The 21,498-nt window shown below is 40.3% G+C and overlaps 1 protein-coding gene across 8 annotated transcripts in view; it reads left to right on the forward strand.

Moving 5' to 3' along the window:
- The window catches only part of PHACTR2 (phosphatase and actin regulator 2), a 196,947-nt gene that overhangs the window by 74,525 nt on the left and 100,924 nt on the right, over nt 1–21,498 (forward strand). For all 8 annotated transcript variants that reach the window (XM_043592506.1, XM_043592503.1, XM_043592505.1 and 5 more), the window contains exon 2: nt 20,752–20,919. In XM_043592506.1, the coding sequence (XP_043448441.1) occupies nt 20,752–20,919 (168 nt within the window). The remainder of the gene's footprint in view (nt 1–20,751; nt 20,920–21,498) is intronic.

Raw genomic sequence — 21,498 nt, forward strand, 5'->3', positions numbered from 1 at the left:
CCTCCCTCCCTCCCTCCCTCCCTCCTCCCCGCCTCCCTCTCCCTCTCTCAAAATGAATAAACATTTCTAAAAATTAAAAAAAAATGAAGTGATTACATGGAAGATTCTGTGCTGGGCCATGGGGCAAGATTCAAAGGGAAATCATACATAGCCCCTGCCCACAAGGGTCTGTGCTTAGTGGAGATGGGCAGAAAGGAAAGTGGGAGGAAAGGGACCCCTGGAGAATTGTGGGGACAAATGAGGGAGTCCAGAAAGTACAGAATGGGGACAAGAATTCTGGCTCTGAAAGGCAAGAAGGACACAGGAGGTGGGAAGCACTGAAGGTTTTTTATCAAATGAGAAATGATTACAGCTTTGCCCCAGGGGATGAATCTGCCTGCCGAGCACACAGTATGGATTTCCTGGGGGAGACCTCCCCACGGCCAAGAGGTCCGCTAGGATAATCCAGCAAGGTGGAGTGAACTCCCCACCTGGGGGGTGGCTGGAGAAATGGGAGCGGGGCGATGACCACATCTGTATCTGCAACTCTGCTCTCACCTTGCACTCTAGGCTCAGATATGCTAGAGCCTATGGGGCAGGTCTGCTTGGGTCCTTAATGGGCATCCTACAGGTAAGGGGGCTAAACAGAAGGCTTGGGTTTACCCGCCGAATCCCTTCTCCCCTGAACTTTCTACATGTCACCAAATGATACCTCCAGCCACCTGATGCATTCTAGCTGGAAGTTGAGGAGGCCTCCTTGAGTTTTCCCTTCCCCTCCTCACCGAACCATCCACGTGTCCTGTACGTTTTCCTTTCCAAATGTCTCTCTAGTCCACCCACTTCTATCTCTACTGCCACCATCCAGGCCCTGACCACAGTCATTGCACAACCGTAGTGAGCTGGAACTGGTCTCCGGCTTCTGTTCTCAGCCTTCTGCAATTCATGTTCCACACAGCAGCCAAAGTAATGTTTTAAAACATAAATCACATCACTTCCTTACTCACTGCCTTCCTGCGTCTTCCCATTGCCCTTAGAATGAAATCCAGATTTCTTACTCTGGCCCACGAGGCCGCAGGATCCTCTCTGATCCTTGGCCCCTGCCCCTCCCCCCACACCCCCTCGTGCCACAGTCTTACTCCCTTTTCCAGTCACCAGACAAGCCTTGCTTGTTCTTACCTGTGACCTTGGGAGTTGCTGCTCCCTCTTTGTCTGGGATGAAAGGGACACTCTCTGGCTAGCTCTTTCCAAAGCTTACTCCTTCAGTTGCCATCTTCAGGGAGACCTTCCTTGTCCAGCCCTCTTCAGAGAAGCCTGCCTAGCTCCTCAAGCCACAGTTCTTTCTCCTTCCTTGCTTTTATCTCTCAGATAATCCTGCTTTTTTCTTTAAATATATTTTTTTAAGTGTATTTGTTTATTTTGAGTATGCCCTGCGTGCAAGCCAGAGTGGTGGGTGGGGGGTGAGGGGGTGGAGAAGGGCAGAGAGAGAGTATCCCAAGCAGGCTCCAAGCTATTCAGCAGGGAGCCCAATGCGGGGCTAGATCTCAGGAACCATGAGATCATGACCTGAGCCGAAATCAAGAGTCAGATTCTTAGCCAACTGAGCCACCCAGGTGCCCCTATCCTGCTTCTTTACATGTTTCTTTTTCAATACCTCCTTCACTAGAACCTAGGCTCCAGAAGCTAAGGGACCTTATCTTGTTCCCTAATCTGCCTTATTCTGAGGTATATGCTTGACACAACTATTGAATAAATGAACAGCCCTTTTTGGCCAGTTCGGATATTAGTAGAGTGATAGGCATTGAGTGAAAAGTTAAGTAGTGTCCAAGAAACGTGCAGTTGTTTAGATTGATTCTTCAGTATTTACCTCCAGTCTCTAAATAGCACGCTTACTTGTTAATTATCGATTGTTCAGTTTGACACATTGTCACTGAACTCACAGTTTGGAAATTGAAGATACAGCTTCGTTTTTCACCCTTTCTCTGACCCCTGCCAACCCACCCCCCTCCATCACACATTTCTCTACTGTTTTCATCTCCCCAGCGTTCTTCCACTGTACTTTTGATTAGAACAGTATTCTGTGTAACTGTGTAAAAAGTTGATGATAGCTAAGCCTGTGGTAAACCATGATTACTTTTTCTTTCCTGCATGGTTTTTGCTTTCCTTACTGGTATTTTTGTTTGCTTGCTAAGGGTCCTGCATACTCATCCCCAAATCTTCCCCCAGTTATGTAAATCTTTTCTCGGCTTGTTCAAACACTTTTGTTATTCTGTCAAGTTCATCTTGAAGAACTGTAACCAAATTGGACTGTGGCTTCCTCTAAGCTTGCTGCCTATTTCCCTGGATCTCTCTTCACATCAGGCTGGGGAGTCTTTCCATTTACGTCTGGTGTTGGACGTTTAGATTCCTAGATCAACGTCTATTTTTTTCTGGGTCTATTTCCTTATTTAGACAGAGCACACAGGTAGCTTCTTGAGAAAAGCTCATGGGGCATGGTTTTTTTGAGACCTACTATATAAGAAGGCATCTTTATTTTGTCTTTCTACTTGCTCAGTAGCTTGGCTGGGTCGTAAGGCAGCGAGGCAAACTTACTGTAATATGTAAAAATATCCACTGCCACTTATAATTAATCACCATTAACATTTTCTCTTTATGTAGATTAATTTTTTTCTCTTCAGCAAATAGGTTTGAATTAATTGCAAAAGACTTTCTTGAACGGTTGTCACACGAGAACTCAACTTTGGCGTGCTCTTGTTATTATAGTCTAAAAAAATATTTTATGAAAGTTTAACATTTTATAGCTGAATGGACTAATTTAAAAATATGTTTACTGAGGTAATAATGATATTTCACAGACTTGCCTGATTGTGAGAATCACTTAGTATGCTTGGGAAAAATACTCTCTTCTGGGCAACATATTCTAGAATAGCAAAATCCATCTTGGAGTGGGGTCTCAGAATCTGCATTTTTAGCAAGTATTCCAGAAGGCTCTTAATGTGAGAAACATCCTCTGGAGGTTAGCAGTGTCTTAAAAAGTGGCTTCAGATGAAGGCTTTCTCTTCATTAACAATGTGTGACTTCTCTTGACGTGAAGTAGAGGTTACAAAATGTCCAGTTCAAACACACTGATGTTCTGTACCCAATGCCTTGATGAATTTGGTCATTAATATGTCCTATTCTGAGCAAGTAAGTATTCCCATTGTCAAGGACAATTTTGGCAAAATCGCGTTGCCAGAAGTTTTTTTGCTCTTACATACATTTTGCTAATATTACAAACTGCAAAATAATTCATTTCCCGCAAGATTGGGTTTGAGGTAAATACAGATACATTCAAAGGGAAAGAAGCTATCTGTAGAATGACAGTTGCTGTTTAAGGAAAGGACCCAGAATTTTGAGTCAGTTGCCTTTTTAGGAAGACACCTGTAAACTTCATTGGAGGTGGCTGTGTGCTAATTAAGGAGGAACCAAAGCGACAGAGCAGGGGCTGGATTAGAACAGGTGTTTAATAATGCGTGGGACGGACTGTAAGAAAGATTTTAGTCAAATATATTTTCTAAAAAGGAGGCCGAGACCTTTTCTCTTTTAGAAATGTGGGCAGCAAATCCTGAAAACTTCAAAAGGAAGCAATCATTTATTTAGAAATTCTTTTCATATGTTCCTTTTGGAAACGTTTGACTCTTTATTTTTGCTGTTTTTATTTCAGGGGTCTTTTTCCTTTCAACGATGTGCCTATTTTGCAGTACATTGCCCAGTGTGAAGTAAATTCCAGTCTTAATTGGGGTCTCTTACAGGCTTTTTCTGAAGGGTTTCTGAGCCTCCCCCGGGAAAGGCCACTGTTTGCCCAAGGTGTTCTGAGGAGGGCCTGCTGAGCATTGCCCTGGACCTTCCTTCCAGAATAAAAATGTTTCTGACCACACAGCTGGGTAGCCCACAGGACTGAGAAGGGCAACGTGACAGGATGATTCAGGATCGCAATTGCCGATTTCATCTATTTAAAGGGATTCTGTGTTTTTCAAAATTTCTTCTACATCTGTGAAGTTAACTTGTGCTGACCTGCCAGGCTGGAGGAGACAGCTGAGGATGGAAACTTGGAATAAGCCAGAACGAGTTAACTGAGCTCATGTTGAATGTTCTGTGTGCCTAACAGAGCAGTGTTTCATTTTCCTCAAGTCTACTAAAATGGAATTATATACATATGTGCACAACTAGTGTTCTGTCGCTTGGAAAGTACTTGGCTGCCAGTTTTTTAGAGAAAACATGAAAAGAATAAAATCAAACTGGAGATTTTTAAGAAGGATCTAGAACTGCACACTTAAAAAAAACCCGAGTCCCCTTTAGTCATCAGACCATGGAATGTCACAACACATGGACACTTCATTTTCAAATGATGGTGTTTTAATTAATAAGGCCATTATAAAATGATCCTAGCAGAAGCCTTTAAAGAACTTTTCTTTTCCCCTCTGTTAGGCGGGGTGGGGTAGAGATGGGGTTGAAAGCTGTGTGACATTTTCACTCTACCTTCAGTGTACGAATAGACTCCGTAACAGATAAGAGGAAAAGTCTGTATTAGTTTGCTGTGGCTACCATAACAAATTACTACAGACTGGGTTGGCTTCAACAACAGAATTTCATTTTCTCACAGTTCTGGAGTCTAAGAACTCACTTAGCACTTAGAAGTCCAAGGTCAAGGTTTGGATTCTTCTAAGGTCTCTCTCCTTGCCACTTTCTCCCAGTATCCCCATATGGTCTGTGAACCCACACATCTATCCAGTCTTACTGTCTTACAAGGACACCGGTAATTGGATTAGGGTCCACACATATGACCTCATTTTTAAAGACCTTCTATCCAAATACAGTCACATTCTGAGGTACTTGGAACGAAGACTTCAATATTTGAATTTTGGGGGACAAAATTCAGCCATTGCAATTATCCTTCAAACAAGTTTACAAACTGAGATCCATTCACAGTGGCCCATAAACACATTGGATCCATTGTCTTTTTTTCTGGTTTCTTCAATTGCACTTCATAACAGACTATAGCTTCTTTCCTGCTCGTCAACGATGCTACATATAAAGAGAATATAAAGAGAATAAAAATTAGAAAATAGTCTATGTGAACACTGTGTTTCTGCCATACTTGTATAAGAAATAATTACCTTGTGAGTGGAGCACCAAATTGATTGAGTAATGCTAAGAAAAAAAAATGCTTATGAAGATGCTAATCCAGTGTGGTCAGCAACTATATAAGTACCACCTGACTAGTTTTTTATAATCTTCTTTGAGATCCCTGAATGTGAGGCACACTATTTAGAGAAATGCTTTATTCCCAAATGTCACTACATATATATATTCCTCTTTTCTGTGTTTGATTTTTTTTTCTTACTCTGTATGCTTTTATTATCTTAGATGTGTTTGATATCCCGCAGAGTGACATGTTTCTTCACAAAAAGCTGCTAAAATAAGAAATAAAATGAATAGGGATGCTAAAGAAAGATAGTGTTAAAACACCTGTCAAAGTAAAGCCAGAGCAAGAATGTTCTTGCCAGAAAATGCAGCAGCCCCATTGAATCAGGTTGGTAATTCAAGGATGATTCACATGTGACTAAACACATTTATATTATGTCCCATACACTTTGCAAAGCACCTCGCCAGCTTTCAATAATGGCTTCCTATCTCTTGCTAAATTTCACAGGAAAGTTTTCACTGGGATGGACAGACTGGGTGGACTTATTCGTCTTGTCACAAGACATGAAGATAGTGCTTCAAAAACACACCCACTTCCTTGAGGTCCCAAATTCCTTAATTTACTTGGAACAGGTCCCTCGAGCCCTGTAAACACACCAGTAAGATGGGTGCGTCAGAATCCTACAAACCTAGATTCTCCCTTAAAAGGGTTTGAAACTCTCCAGTCACCTAAGAGATTACTGTGTTTAATTTTTTGGCCGCTTTTGGAGCAGGAGTTTCCTAAAAGTAAGTTAGACCTTGAGATGGCTGAGATACGAGGCATTCCTAAGAAGCTGCATGCCAGATCCAATAATCTTTTGGGCCCTGATCTGAATCTAAATGGTGACGGAGTAGGAGTTGGGATGTGCAGGAATTTTCAGTTAAACTCCACACCCATTGGCTGTGATCCTGTCACTTTGGTTTTTTAACATAGTTAGCAGATCAGAATAGGCCAAACGCTCATTCTAACAACGTTTGCAAGTCACAGAGTAATGGTGTTCTTCCAAGTGAGAACACTTCAATGGGATTCAAGCTTGGCATTTCAGATTCAAAGCTCAGTATCCTAAGGTCTAAAGATGAAGGCTTACTATACACAATGGAAATAACTAATAAGGATTTAAGGGATAATGACTTATGGTGTTGGTAGTGCCATTCCTACTTTGTTTTCACTGCTGGGTATCTCGTCCCAGGGGCAAAAAGAAAGAGCATAAGGTTCCTGTTAGATCGCAAAAAGGGGATGGTGCAGAATAAACAGAGGTCCCCTTGATTGTGATTTCTTAGCCAGACCAGTAGATGATGATTCTCAGTAAATATGAGTCCTTCAGGACTTAGGAACTATGTTGAATTTAAAGGTGGCCTTAACACTAAAGAATCTGAGGTTAACAGAGTCATGAAACGGAACTTTTTTTTTTCTCCTCAGATTTTGACATTAGGCATATTTGGAAACAGGAGTAAAACGCAACTTCCTGTGTTTGGCCACTATAGCAACACTTCTTAAACAGCACAGACTTAAAAAAAAAAAAAAGCTAAAGGCAACAACAACGTGTAGCTCAACTAAGTGTAGACAGTTCACTAAGTGAATTTTCAACGTGGTTCAGTAAGGATTCACCAAGTAAACAACAGGTCTTTTGAATAAAATAGGTTCTTTTGTTTTTAGTTTTTTACTTTACTTTTTTATTTTTTGCAGGTACAAGCGTAAAAATAAACTGTGCAACTTCCCAGCTGGTGGGAAATAGAGCCAAATCCAGTTCTAGTGATTCTCTCCCAGTCTTGTAGGTGATGTCAACCTTCTTGCTTTGTGACTCCCCCCAGGGCACTTCTGCTGTGGGCTGATGGCAGTTTCCCTTGGGTGCATGCTGGTTCTCTGCAGCTCTCAGCAATTGTCCTGAGACCAGTGGAGAACACAGGTGGCTCTGTGCAGGAGTCCATTTTGTACAGGGTGTTTTTGTTTTTCTGGTGCCCTCTGGAAGACCTGGAAAATAGCTTTCAAAGACATTTCACTCTCCCAATTGCTCCAAATTGTAAATAACCCACTTCTATGATTTATTCTCCTCAAAACCTTTTAAGAGTCTCCTTTCCACTTGATTGTGTAGGAGGAGGAAAAAAAGTAGTGGAAGACATTCACCTTTCTTGAATATTGGTGACTCAGTATGACCCTTTGCGGGTATTTTTTCTGTTAACCCTAGCAACAACCCAAATGGTAAATTGTATTATCCCCTTCTATGGTTGAGGAAGAGCCTATGAACAAGGTTGAATGACCTTGCCCAAGATTACCAGCTAGGAAATGGAAGAACACATTATTAAATTCAAGTCTTTCTGAGCCCAAGGCCCATGTTTTCTCTCAATGGTACTTACAGGTCTATGTTTATACTTAAAATGATTTTCTTTGTCTCTTCCTTCCTTTCTTTCTTTCTTTCTTTCTTTCTTTCTTTCTTTCTTTCTTTCTCTTCCTTCCTTCCTTCCTTCCTTCCTTCCTTCCTTCCTTCCTTCCTTCCTCTCTTTTAGCATATACTAGATGTCACCAGGGTGCCAAATAAGCTAAAGAGTAAGACAAAAGAAAACATTTTTGTGCTTCTCTCGGAGCTTTAATACAGAGCACGGTAAGAGCCACTCATTTCCCCATTTGTGTTTGCTCCTCTTAAGATACTGGTATAACAGGAGACATTTGATTCTCCTTGAAAGGTGAGGTTGAAAGGTGAGATAGGAGAGGTGGCATTTTCTGTTTAGAATGGAACAAAACCTTGCTGCTGCTGCTTGCCAGTCTTAAAAAATGATTCCTAGTCATTGAGCACATTACATTGTGTGGTCAGGTCTCTGCCACCACAACGCTGGGCTGCTGTGTGAAGGGCCTTGTAGCGCTATCAGTTTCTGTTGTAGTTAGTGAGGCAAACATCTGAAGTATCAATACAGGGCTAAACCTTCATAATGTTATATTTTGACAGAATTTGATCTCAGGTTAAAAATACGGCTTTAGAGTTTTCTGTGTGGTTTCATGTTTTCTGAGAGGTTCCAATTCTCACATGGAATGCCCAAAAAGAATGGAAAAACAAATGCAGTTTGGACTTAGGGTCAGTATAGTGGGACAAGGTGCCTTGCCAGTTTCTTTACCATGAAACTAAATTGGCTTTCTGACTCTTCCAGTTAGGAGAAAGAAAGTGAAGACTGAGGAAACATCTGAATTGCCTAACGTGTTTAGAGAGAAGGAAGAAGGAAATGTCAGTGTGGGGTATGTGGAGGGGTAGCTCATGAAAACATTAATTTTCGCCACTTGCTGCTATCTAAAAATACAAAATTCTTCAAAGATTATTTCACGTATAAATCATTCCAACTGTTTTTTTTTTCAGTTGTTTGTCTTTGATGGATTGTCATTTTAAAATTACACAGTAAGCAGCAAGTAAGGCTTTGTTCACCTGAAAAATTTGTCAACAATGTCTGTACCATTCTTATGAGTGTTAATCATCCTTCCTGCTGGCTTTGATATTTTCTCAATTTCAAACTTTAGTGTTTGTTATGTTATCTTTCAAAATATTTGGAGCTCTGCAGGAAGGCCCTGTTGGAAACAATTTCCTCTGTGTGAAAAATCTAAAGACCTGCTAAAATAAATCATAGCCTAGTTAGGCCAGGCCTTGTACATTATTAACAAACATTTGTCTATGACTTAGTTATTCATTTCGTAAATATTTAGTAAGTACCTTCTGTGGCCTTGGGTACAGGGTGGGGGTCCCACCAGGAATAAAACTCTTTTGGTGTCTGTCCTCATGGGACTCATGATCTAGTAGGGAGCACTATTCCTTTTTCTTCATATACTTGCTCCCTGAAGAGACCATCTTTTATTTTTCCCCCTACTCCCTTAAGAACAACAACAATTAAAAGTTATTTTTATGGCTTCTGGAAAAGTTGATGAATTGCAACTAGCTACTTCTGAAGTTCGGTCATGGGCTTTTTTTTTTCCCATCATTCTAGTACACATCGAACATTCCTTCAGGCCAGCATTGCAAATCTTAATAAAAATTATATCAGAGAAGAATTTTGGAATAAGCAGGTTGGCTTGATGGGGCCCTCACTGGATTCAGAGGCTTTCCTTGCAGTGTTGTACCCACGTCCCGCCAGAACAACTCGTTCTCGAGAATGCTTGCTTGCCACACATGGCGTTTTAAAGAAAGAAACCAAAATAGAACATCTTGTAAGTGGGAGATCCTTAGTGACTGTATGGGAGAAAAATTAAAATCAGCCCTAAAGGCATCATTACTATAAAATTATTTTTTAAAAAAACAGCTAATGGAATTCTCTCCCCTCCCCCCTGCCCCCAATCCCTTCCTGTCTTTCTCTGTTTCTAGAGAATTAGGTGTACAAACTAAGGAATGTTAATCCGTTGCTTTTCAGTGACTTTTCAGTGGTTTCCTGCCTAATTTGGACAGGGTATTTCTACCTTTTAAGCAACGTTATGAAACTAGACTAAATCTCCATAACCCTCAAATGGCCTTGCCTTGAATTTTAACACAGAATGTAGAGAGTATTTCATGCATGCCTGTCCCAAGAACTAATGCTCACCTGCCACAGTCTGGGCCCCTCTAGCCACTTACATCCCCTGTGCTCTCACTGTGTGCCATGTTTCTGTTTTGGAATAATGGTTACTTGAATAATGTCAGCCCATCTCATAGACTGTAGGCCTCCTGAGGGCAGAGTTGCAATCCATTTTGCTCACCATTATAGTCTCAGTGCACTACCTTGTCTGTAATAGTTGCTAAATACATTAATTGTGAATGGATGACTATATTCCACAATGCACAGAGTTTTGACACCCTCATCTTTTTGTAGACCTCTCCTTCCTCCCTTTTTTTTTTTTTTTTTTTTTTTTTTTTTTTGTCTGAAACCCACCTCTCCTTGGCAACACTTCCGTGGTAACTCTGTGATGGAGGTTCTGCTCTCCCTCACCCCTCACCATTGACATTTGATCCACTCCCGACTGCCATTCCTGCCTGCCTGGCTTCCAGTAGCGCGTGTATTCTCACTTGAAGTGCGTGCTATCCTGTGGAGTTCCTCTTCACGTCTCTGGTACTGTCACATCCTGACTCCTAGCTCACTTCCTCACATTCATCAAATGAGGGTCAGGCTCTCCTTCTCCACCTGGAGTCTCCTTATCCTGGATGAAGGAGAAGCCCATCCCCACGTGGCTAGTCAGCGCGCTCTTAGATTTCCACACTCTTTCCCTTTAGGCTCTTTCCCCTCGGTCCATAAACATGCCAGAGTATCCCCCACACTTGGTGATTTTAAAACAAGTAAACTAAACTTTTTCTCAGTATAAGAGAAGTCCAAGGTTCTTCATTACCTACAGCCTACTGCCTTCTAAATGTAATCATTCTCTAAGAGTTTACCTCTGGCCCTCAACTGCTGCTTTTGTTTGGAAGACTCCCCCAGATAACTTCAACATCGAATTCCCGCTCGTGTGCCAATAATGTATTTCTGACTGTCTGCTGGCCATCTTCCCTTGAATGTCCTGCCAACACCTGAAGTTCATGGTGCCTGAACACAAGCCATAGGTCTTTCTCCAAGTCGCCTCTTGACATTCCACCACACCTCAGAGAGGTTCAAGCTGTAGAATTCTTCGTGACTTCTCCAGATAGTTCCCCTGTCTCCTCACTTCTTTTTCCTCAATGTCCCTTGGATCCATTTATCATTTCTAATTCATTTTCACTGCTCTCCAAGTTCAGATGCCTGGTTGTTGCAGTCACCTCTTAACTGAACTACAAGGATATAAATCTGGGAGCCCTGGGGATTCTTTATGACGTAAATTCTCCTCCCAGCAAGGCTGCCTGACACCGTATAAGCCTGGTGGGTAGATAGTCCAGAATTCTGCATGTGGCCACCGTTCTTTTCACAGATACCAGCCTTGGTGACTTGGTGTGACTGTTAGGAGACTGTTGGACTATAGACAGAGTTATCACATTATATGTAGATTTTCAAGGCTCTTATTTCTTCACCAGCTTTTTAACCTAAAGATATTGGCCCAAATTTAATGGGTTATTTTATTAATACTTCTGTTACATTCATTCACAATGGGAAATTTTTCATAATTTTGCTCAGGCAGGATTTAGCTGCTTACTTAATAATTAAGAAATTTCATTTGATTTGATTTTATACCTTATACATAAGGTCTGCCAATTTCTCCCCTTAAATTTCATCCATTTTTAAGTTTTTTTTTTAACGTTTATTTATTTTTGAGACAGAGAGAGACAGAGCATGAATGGGGGAGGGGCAGAGAGAGAGGGAGACACAGAATCCGAAACAGGCTCCAGGCTCTGAGCGTTCAGCACAGAGCCCGACGCGGGGCCCAAACTCACGGACCGTGAGATCATGACCTGAGCTGAAGTCGGACGCCTAACCGACTGAGCCACCCAGGCACCCCAAGTTTCGTCCTTTTTAAAAAAAAAATTTTTTTTTTACATTTATTTGTTTTTGAGAAACAGAGTGAGACAAAGCGTGAGTGGGGGAGGGGCAGAGAGAGAAGGAGACACAGAATCTGAAGCAGGCTCCAGGCTCTGAGCAAGCGGTTAGCACAGAGCCTGATGCGGGGCTTCAACCCACAAACTGTGAGATCAGGACCTGAGCCGAAGTCGGACGCTCAACCGACTGAGCCACCCAGGCGCCCTCCCTTAAGTTTCATCCTTATGCCTATGCTCAGCAAACCGAGTGGTCATTATCTTTAACATAGAGGAAGTGAAATTCTCTTGGTTGGTGGTTTGCCCAGTGGAGCTGTGTCAACCTTTTCTTCATTTTAACAAACACAGTATAATCTCCGCACGCCATGACCTGCTCCCCACTCAGACTCGGGAGTTATAGGAGATGATTAGGGTAGGGGAAGGAAGGTAGAATGTTGATTGCTTCCTTTTTTCTTATTTTTCACTTCTGCAGCAGCATTCTTGCTGTTCCCAAGTAGAGCCATCAAATCTGTTCATAGTACTCTTTGCTTATTGTGATACCAGTGGTATTTGAAACTTGAAATGCATTTATTTTACAATAAAAGTGATTTTCTGTTTGCAAAGTGATCCTTGTTCTACTGAATCACGTTTCTTCAGGGCCCCAATACAAGTGATATTATTTAATCTGTTAAATATCCTGTAGCAAGCCTAGGGGATGTTGTGCATGTCAGAGCATGAGGATGTCATACAGCTGCACAAACATACTCATTCTGCAGGCCTATCGGCCACAAGTTTAAGCTCTGAAATTCTTTGTCAGTGCTTGCAGACAGATGGAAGTCTTTAGTAGCTTTTCCCCGTGGGGGTTTAAAAATAATGGCTGCCTCCATTAGAAAAACAAGTTAAAAAACTGATGATATCAAATTCCTAAAACTAATACTATGATAAATAAGGATTACGGGCAATCAGAAGACCATAGTTAGTATCAGTGAAGAGCACACTGTCTGCAACCAGCATGAACTTACCCGGGAAGACATTGGGATTGTTTAAGAGACAAAACAGTACCTGCCGTCATCCTTTGGAATAGTCCAGGGAAGCAGCCAGAGGTAGAACTGGGTTATTGTTCGTTAGGGTTTATGTCTTGCCTTCTCTTAAACTAGCTCTCCATTCCCACCTATGTCCCTCTGTTCCATTTTGTACAAAGGATACTCTTGGAGGCAAACTATTTCCTTTAAAGCCCAAATACCAGCTTTGTGACCTTAGACACTTTACTTGGTTCTCTCTGGGCTTTACCTTCCTTATTTATAAAGGGGGAATGCTAATAGCACCCTCTTCACAGGGTTGCGTTGACAGTTAATGAGGCAATATTCATAAAGCACTTAGAACTGGTCTTAATGTGGCCTGAAAGATCGATACGTTCAGCACAAATCAGTATGAGAATCATAGCATTTTTCAAGTTGGAAAGGAGCCTAGAGATCATGTAACTTAGTCTCCTAATTTCAGCAATGAAATACTGGGGTGCCTGCCGAAGGTCACAGGGCTTGGGACCCAACCCTCTTCTTCACTTACAGTTAGTTAACCATTGCAGTTGGATCGTTGAAACCCAGAACGTTAACTGAAATTTATTGTCTTTTCTAATTCTGCACTGTCTTTGCTTTTTGTTCTGCAAAAAGAGTCTTAATGCTCTTTTAGAGCTACCAGGAGGTGCTTCCAGCTCCCCAGTCAAATTCCAAGGAGGACAGGATCATGGAGTGGGGACAAAGGCCTGGGTCAGGAATCACATGACCTGGATTATGTCTTTGCCATTAGTTAATGATTTGGAAAGCCACATAGTCTTCCTAGGTCTCAGTTTTTTCACACATAGGTTTTTAATATACATAGGATAATGTAGAACTCCTGTGTTAAACACAGCTGTAGTTCCCAGGACGAACACTGTTGTACTCAAGTGTTTCTGTGGATTGCATAGCTCAGAACTGCTGCATACCCTAATATGCAGAGTAAAAATAAACACAAAGCTGTCATTATTTCCAGAAAATACACTGCTTCTCCACCTTTAATCTTGCATAGGGGATCTTCCAATTTAGCGGTTTCAGGTCCATCTCAAAAAGATAGATTAGCTTTCCCGCAGATCTGGTAAAGGAAAGGAGGTGCTATTTGCGTTTTCCACATAATGAAATTAGTAATGATATCCTTTATACATAGAAGAGCTTTGCATAAAGCTCGTCGTTGTCAAGGGCTCTGTCGTCTTGGGTCTTGCTAAGATAGCACATTTCCATTTTGTGGCTAGGTAGCTTTGCTTTGGATAGCTCATGTATTTAGATGAATGTCACAGACATAAAGTTCAGTGAAAAAGGACAGACACGAAAGAGTAATGCTGCATAATTCCACTAAGTTGAAGTTCAAGAATAGATAACACCAATCGGTGGTAATAGGGGTTAAAACAGGGGTTATTTGGGGGAAGGGAGAGGATGGGTATTGACTGGCAAGAAGCACAAGAAAGGTTTTCGGGTCTGGAAATGATTCTAGACTTTGATCTGGATGGTGACTGCTTATACAAATTCTTTTCCTGCCTGTATGTGTACCTAAAAATTATTTTGAAAGAGCTCCATAGTATTAATTTGAATGACTAATCTTACTCCAGGTCCCTTGACATAACATTATAGCTTCTGGAAATTGGCAAATACAGGGTCAAGTTATGAGAGCAGTCTTCCTCCAGGGGGATTAATATTCCTTCTTTTTCCTCTATTGATAGCAGCATTTTTCACATTCTATTCTTTTTCTTTAAATATGATTTCTTGTTTACATTCTATTCTTTTTGCTCTAAATGGGTTTTAAAAGATGATGGCTAAATAATTTAAAAACTATTTTTAGCCATGATTACTACCTTAATGTTGATTATTTTTTTAAGCTGTCAGCCAATGAAAAGCAATTTTTTCCCCACACCAATCAAGATCTTTTCTAACTCTAAAATTGCATTATTTTATGATTTTAAGTAATGGTATATACATTGATATATAGAAAGTTCACTAATTCTCTAGTTCCTTTGTAAAAATGTTCACATTTAACCATTTCACATGTTCAGACATGACCTTATAAGTTTGCTTTCGTTTTTTTCCCATAAAGACATATCATGGGTCTATTCTGAGCAGAGCAGAATGGCAATGAGAACGTTTTTCTTGGCTTTACTTTAAAAGGTCAGCCATCCTTGATTTGGTCAACTTTCAGGCCGTTCCCTCCTTGATTTCCACCAAAATGTCTGCTGATCTTTTTTGGTCCCCGGTCAAATCTCTTACTCCCTGTGAAACAGTCCCCCGTCACCTCAGTCAGCGTTTACTGCTCCCCTCTGGGCTCCCACATTTGGGCTCTGCTTCCTTGTTACACTGCCTCCCCACCTGCTGGCATCGCTGAGCACTGATCACACCTGCTTCCCCAACCATCCTGCAGGCTCCATAAGGGTGAAAATCTTGTCTCACTGTCTGTGATCTCCCAGGACCTTACATGGTGGGTTCTATAGCCCCGGGTTAAAGCAGGCCTTGCCATGCCGTGGTGAAGCGGGCTGTCTCTGCCTAAAATCCAAGCTCCGCCACCCACACAAGTGTGTCACGTGAGGAAGACACTTACTCATTATCATACACACACACACTGCCAAATACTGAGCTAGATATTTAGTCTCTGGGAATCTCACCTTTCTCATCTCCAAAATGGGACTAATAATAATCTCTGTCTCAGAGCTCTTGTGAGAATTAGCATGAGCAGGTGCAGGTGAAGTACTCAGCACAGTGCCTGGCACACAGTAAATGCTCAGTGAATATTACTGATTATCAGTTAGTGCTTACTAATTCTTGCTTGCAAGAGGGGATGAAACTCATGGCGGGTCAGTGGCTGGTTCTTGCGGGGCACCTGTTCATCAGCCCTTTCACACCGGCATGAGCCATGGGATTTCTGTTCCTGAGTTGTGCCGTTCGCTCTTGTCCCATCCCCAGGAGTGCAGGGGAAAAAATGGATAAGAAATACATCCTCGGTTGTCATGAAATAAGTTTCAGTTCTTTAAATCTACTTTGATTCCCAAATAAAATTCTATTATTGAAAACAGTTCAGCTTTAATGATTTAAAAATAAAGAACAAAGAACTTTTTATTCCCAGATTTGTCATTCTATGTTAGCAGTACATGATTCTAATCCCAGCATGGTGTGTGTGTGTGTGTGTGTGTGTGTGTGTGAGAGAGAGAGAGAGAGAGAGAGAGAGAGAGAGAGAGAGTATTGGGGGTATGTTTGGATCTCCTCTCTCTGTATGGCCTCGCAGTAAGTGGGAGTGGATACTTCCTGACACCATTTTTCAAGTCCCATTATCTACCCTTTTGAAAGATGTTGAGTATCAATTACCTTATTTGGGTCCATTGTGTGCTAAAAAAGTGCTGAAATAGCAATTTAATGACCTGTAAATACCTCTTAGTGATAAAATACTAGGAATTGAAAATATTGATAAAAAGAGATTTTAAAGAGAAAGATGGGCAATCCTAAAGCATAGTAACTTCCAAAATTCCTTTGTGCAGAAATTTTTACTGTTAGTAAAAGGCAGTACCGTCTAAGGTCTCCCTACAGCTGATATCCTCACCCTTAAGCAGCTCTTAAATCCTCATCCTCATGCACCTACATGCTAGCTAATGCCACATTTATAAAAATGAATGCTTTATGGCACAAAAACAGACACACAGATCAGTGGAACAGAATAAAAAACCCAGAAATGGACTCACAACTATATGGTCAACTAATCTTCAACAAAGCAGGAAAAAAGACAGTCTCTTCAACAAATGGTGTCGGGAAAACTAGATGGCTACATGTGAAAGAATGAAATTGGACCACTTTCTTAGACCATACACAAAAGTAAATTCAAAATGGATGAAAGACCTAAATGTGAGACAAGAAACCACCACAATCCTGGAGGAGAACACAAGCAGCATCCTCTTTGACCTTGGCCATAGACACTTCTTACGCAACACGTCTCCAGAGGCAAGAGAAACAAAAGCAAAAATGAACTACTGGGACTTCATCAAAATAAAAACCTTCTGCACAGTGAAGGAAACAATCAACAAAGTGAAAAGGCAACCCACGGAATGGGAGAAGATACTTGCAAATGACATATCTGATAAAGGGTCAGTATCCAAAATCTATAAAGAACTTATCAGTCTCAACACCCAAAAAGCAAATAATCCAATGAAGAAATGGGCAGAAAACACAAATAGACACTTTTCCAAAGAAGACATCCACGTGGCTAACAGACACATGAAAAGATGCTCAACATCACTTATCATCAGGGAAATACAAATCAAAACCACAATGAGATACCATCTCACACCTGTCAGAATGGCTAAAATTAACAACTCAAGAAACAACAGATGTTGGCAAGGATGCAGAGAAAGGGGAACCCTCTTATACTGCCGGTGGGAATGCAAACTGGTGCAGCCACTCTGGGAAACAGTATGGAAATTCCTCAAAAAGTTAAAAATAGGGGTGCCTGGGTAGCTCAGTGGGTTAAGCATCTAACTTCGGCTCAAGTCATGATCTCATGGCTCGTGAGTTTGAGCCCCATGTCGAGCTCTAGGCTTACAGATCAGAGCCTAGCGGCTGTTTCAATTCTGTCTCCTCTCTGTCTTTGCCCCTCTCTTACTTGCATGCATGCAAGCACACATGCACTGTCTCTCTCAAAAATAAATTAACTTTTTTTAAGTTAAAAAAAATGAATGCTTTATTTTAAAATAGTTTTAGGGGCACCTGGGTGACGCAGTCAGTTGGGCATTGACTCTTGATTTCGGCTCAGGTCATGATTTCGTGGTTCATGGGTTTGAGCCCCATGTTGGGCTTTGCATTGACAGTGGGAGCCTGCTTGGGATTCTCTGCCTCCTCTCTCTGCCCCTCCGCTGTAAGCATGCTCTCTAAATAAATGAATGAATGAATGAATGAATGAATGAATGAATACAACTTTAAAATAGTTTTAAATTTGTTGAAAAGTTGTAAAGATAGTGCAGAGAGAGAGAGAGTTCTCACATACCCCCCTACTTTCTTCTGTTGTTCATCTCATGTGTAAGTTGAATAAATTTGTTACAACCATGGAACAGAGCATTGGTACATTACTGTTAACTGCCTATTTGATAAATTTCTGTTTAAATGAAAAATAAAACCTGCCTGTATTCTCTGAATTCTCAACAATTGGTAATGTGGAGAAGTCCTATTAGGTGTGAGCTCATTCGGTAGGAAAATAGACTTAGCTGTGCCATTTAAAATGTCTATGTTAGAACAGCTAATGACTGTATTTCACAATATTAAAATATTTAACGATCTAAAATATTTTGAAATATTTTAAAATGTTGATCTCAAGTGTGAAAAAGAAACTTCTGGTGAAGAACAGGATACTCTTCTTATCATGAAAGTTGATCCAAATTAGCCTTTAAAACAGTCAGGAAATTTAGACTTTCATCTGGGATTTGCCTAGCAATGTGTTCTCATCTACATGGAAATGCAAAATTCAATGGAACCGGCAGTATTCTGGGTGTTGGGAGGAGAGGAGAGTTTATGTTATGTGCATACTACTCAAAAGCAGTGAAAATCCCCTACACATTATGATTTAAGAGAAGTACAATGGCGGTGTGGCCAACTGTGCCAACATATGGTTTCTGATTGCAAATATGGTTTGCTCTACTAACCCAACAATTACAAAATTACAGGTGAATTCATTCAGTCAGAAAAAAAGATACGCATATGTGTGCACTGCTCTGGTCATTGGCACTGGCCCAGGCCCTTTCCAGAGTAGAGGTAAAGACTGGAACTGTAAATCCATAATAAAGAAAGATAACAGCAGTTAATTTCTTATGCAGCTATGAATTTAACATTAAGGCTTTAATTCTTCACTCACTCAATCTCTCCATCTGTCACCTAGAGAACTATGTAATTTTTGTTTTGTTTATTTTTGTTTTCAGGAGAAAAAGTAGATTATTCTTCAAGGGTTTGGATCAAAAGCAGAATTTTTATGGAGTGTCAGGGAACTGGATATGTGGCTTGAAAGAAAATGGGAAGTGGATGTGTGTCTCTAGCCACAGAGACAGATTTGAGATTTAGACTCTCATTCCTATATCTGTGATAGTCAGCCCTTATATGTTTCGCAGCATTTAAATTGTTCAAAACTAAGCCCTTCAGCATAAAATCGCAAAAAAAGAAGAAACACCATACATTCAGTTCCTCCCTCGGCTTACCCCTTCTTTGAGGAAGTGAAGTAAAGAAGGATTTTACATTTTCACTCTGGCTTAGCTTCAAAATCAGTCTGTTTCATATTTCTTCCTGCCTATTGCACTTTGGCCAGTATGAGCAGGGTAAAGTGGGGTCAGGAAACATATGAAAGAATCAGTCACTGCAGGATTTGCATTTCTACCTGAAATTAGGATAGATATTGCAGGAGGGAAGAATGGAGTTTATCATTCCATTTTTGGAAGAAGCCCATAAGGATTTAGGGGTTGGTGTATGTTGATTGTCTTTTGTCATCCAGTTTAAGATTTTTCTTGCTCTGGTATGTCAAGTGATTTAAAAAAAAAAAACAAAAAAACTTTAAGTTTATTTTGAGAGACATAGAGAGTGAAAGAGTGAAGAGAGAGAGGGAGAGAGAGAATCTCAGGCAGGCTCTGTGCCTTTTTTTTTTTTATTGTCAAATTCATTTTGGCTCCTTTAGAACTTCATATAAATGGAACCACACAGTATGTATTCTGTTGTGTTTGGCATTTTTCTCAGCACAATGTTTTTGAAACAAATTCATCTTTTTGTATGAATGTATCAGTGGGTTTTTATTATTATTACTGCTGAGTGTTATTTCATTGCATGAACAGTACCATAATTTATCCATTCTGGGCTGCTTCCAGTTTTTTGTCATTAAAATTTAATGGTTGGAATAACATAAGCCATCATTGTCTTCCTTCTGTTTTCAACTTCCTGCAAGGCAAGTTAGGGTTTTGGGCCTTTTTTCTGATTAATAAAATGATTAAGTCACTAAAGATACATTCTACCACACACAATACCCACCTTTCCATACATTTCTTATTGTTAGTGAAAATTACCAGTTTATTTGAAGCTGAAAACTTTTTTTTTAATGCAATAGGAGCAAAAGATAATTTTAGCACCATAAAAATTAGAATTTAGGGGCACCTGGGTGGCTCAGTCAGTTAAGTGTCCGACTTCAGTTCAGATCATAATCTCACAGTTTGTGAGTTTGAGCCCCGTATTGGACTCTGTGCTGACAGCTGGGAGCCTGGAGCCTGCTTTGGATTCTGTGTCTCCCTCTCTCTTTCTGCCCCTCCTCTGCTCATGCTCTGTCTCTCTCTCTCTCTCTCAAAAGTGAATAAAGTTAAAAAAAAATTTTTTAAATAGAATTTAGCTTCTTGGCACTAAGTTTTATTTTGTGAAGGAGAAACCATGGTTTTTATTTGTGAAGGAGAAACTACACCATAACTATAATATTCATTACTGAGACTGCCACACTAGCCTCTGGAGGTACATCCAATTTCAGGAATAGAATAAAACCTTGGATTGCGAGTAACTTGCTCTGCGAATGTTCTGCAAGACAAGGAAACATTTCTAATAAATTTTAACTTGAAAAACGAGCGATGTCTCGTAATACGAGTAGAATGTGACACTGGATGTCACGTGATCCCAACTGAGCCAAATGGTTCTTGAAATTCGCTTTGATATACAAGTGCTTTGGATTACAAGCATGTTTCTTTCTGGAATGAATTATGCTCGCAAACTAGGCTTTTACTACTTAGAATATTCTGTTCCTTCACAAAACATCGATGTAGTTGCTACAGATGAAATCAGCTGTGTTTTGCAGGCCTTTATTTGGCCCTAGCTAGTATGTAAGTCTCTTGCGTCTCTTCTGTTTCTCCAAAATGATTATCTGAGGGGACTGTAATTTCTGATTGATTGATTTACTGACTGATATCAGGGGAGTTATGCCCCTGGGAAGTGGGGCAAAATAAACTTTATGTGAGATTCCAATTAAAGTGGCCATGCTTGCTATTAAAGTACAGGAAGAAACACATGATGTTGTTTCAACTTTTTGTTACAGCTTTTCTCTGACTTTATTTTTCTTTATACAGTTGATGGACTCGACAAAGCTTCCATAGCAAACTCAGATGGCCCAACAGCAGGCTCCCAAACACCTCCCTTCAAGAGAAAGGGGAAACTCTCCACCATCGGTAAAATCTTTAAGCCTTGGAAATGGAGGAAAAAGAAGACCAGTGACAAATTCAGAGAAACCTCAGCAGGTATGAATATCATAACTTTGTTAAAAGATGAGTTGTTAAATCTTTGAAAAGATAACCAATTGTGTCGTATAAGGCTTTTTTCTCCCAGAAAAGAAAATCCATATTTGAAATGAAATTAGTTAATTTAAAGATGAAACAACCTAAAAGTTCTGATTTGCCTCCTTTTCCACTCATTGACTTTCAAATATATTCTTATTTTTAAATATATACTTGTAAATTCATAAAGAAAACTAGTGTGGAGGAAGGGAGAGGTGAAATAGAAAATTAGAAGCAGAAATGTTATTTGTCAACATTGTAGCTGAAGTATCCATGCACACACACGCACTATTGTCTATCTACTTAGTTCCAGCAGTACAATCCTGTTTGTTAACTTAAAAAACTTTTTAATGTCTTTTTTGAATGTATTTGTTCTGTGGGCAAAATCTAAATGGCTGTTTGAAGGAAAAAGGTTGCTGTATTTATTGTTAAATTTAAAATTTCCATCATGCCTTTAGGACAAGTAAATGGTTTCTTTCCTAAGGGAGTCATAACACTGCTGGTGTGAAAATTTATTATAATTATTTTGTGGATTTGTTATAC

The sequence above is a fragment of the Prionailurus bengalensis genome, chromosome B2 (assembly GCF_016509475.1).
Source record: "Prionailurus bengalensis isolate Pbe53 chromosome B2, Fcat_Pben_1.1_paternal_pri, whole genome shotgun sequence".
NCBI classification, from domain to species: Eukaryota; Metazoa; Chordata; class Mammalia; order Carnivora; family Felidae; genus Prionailurus; species Prionailurus bengalensis.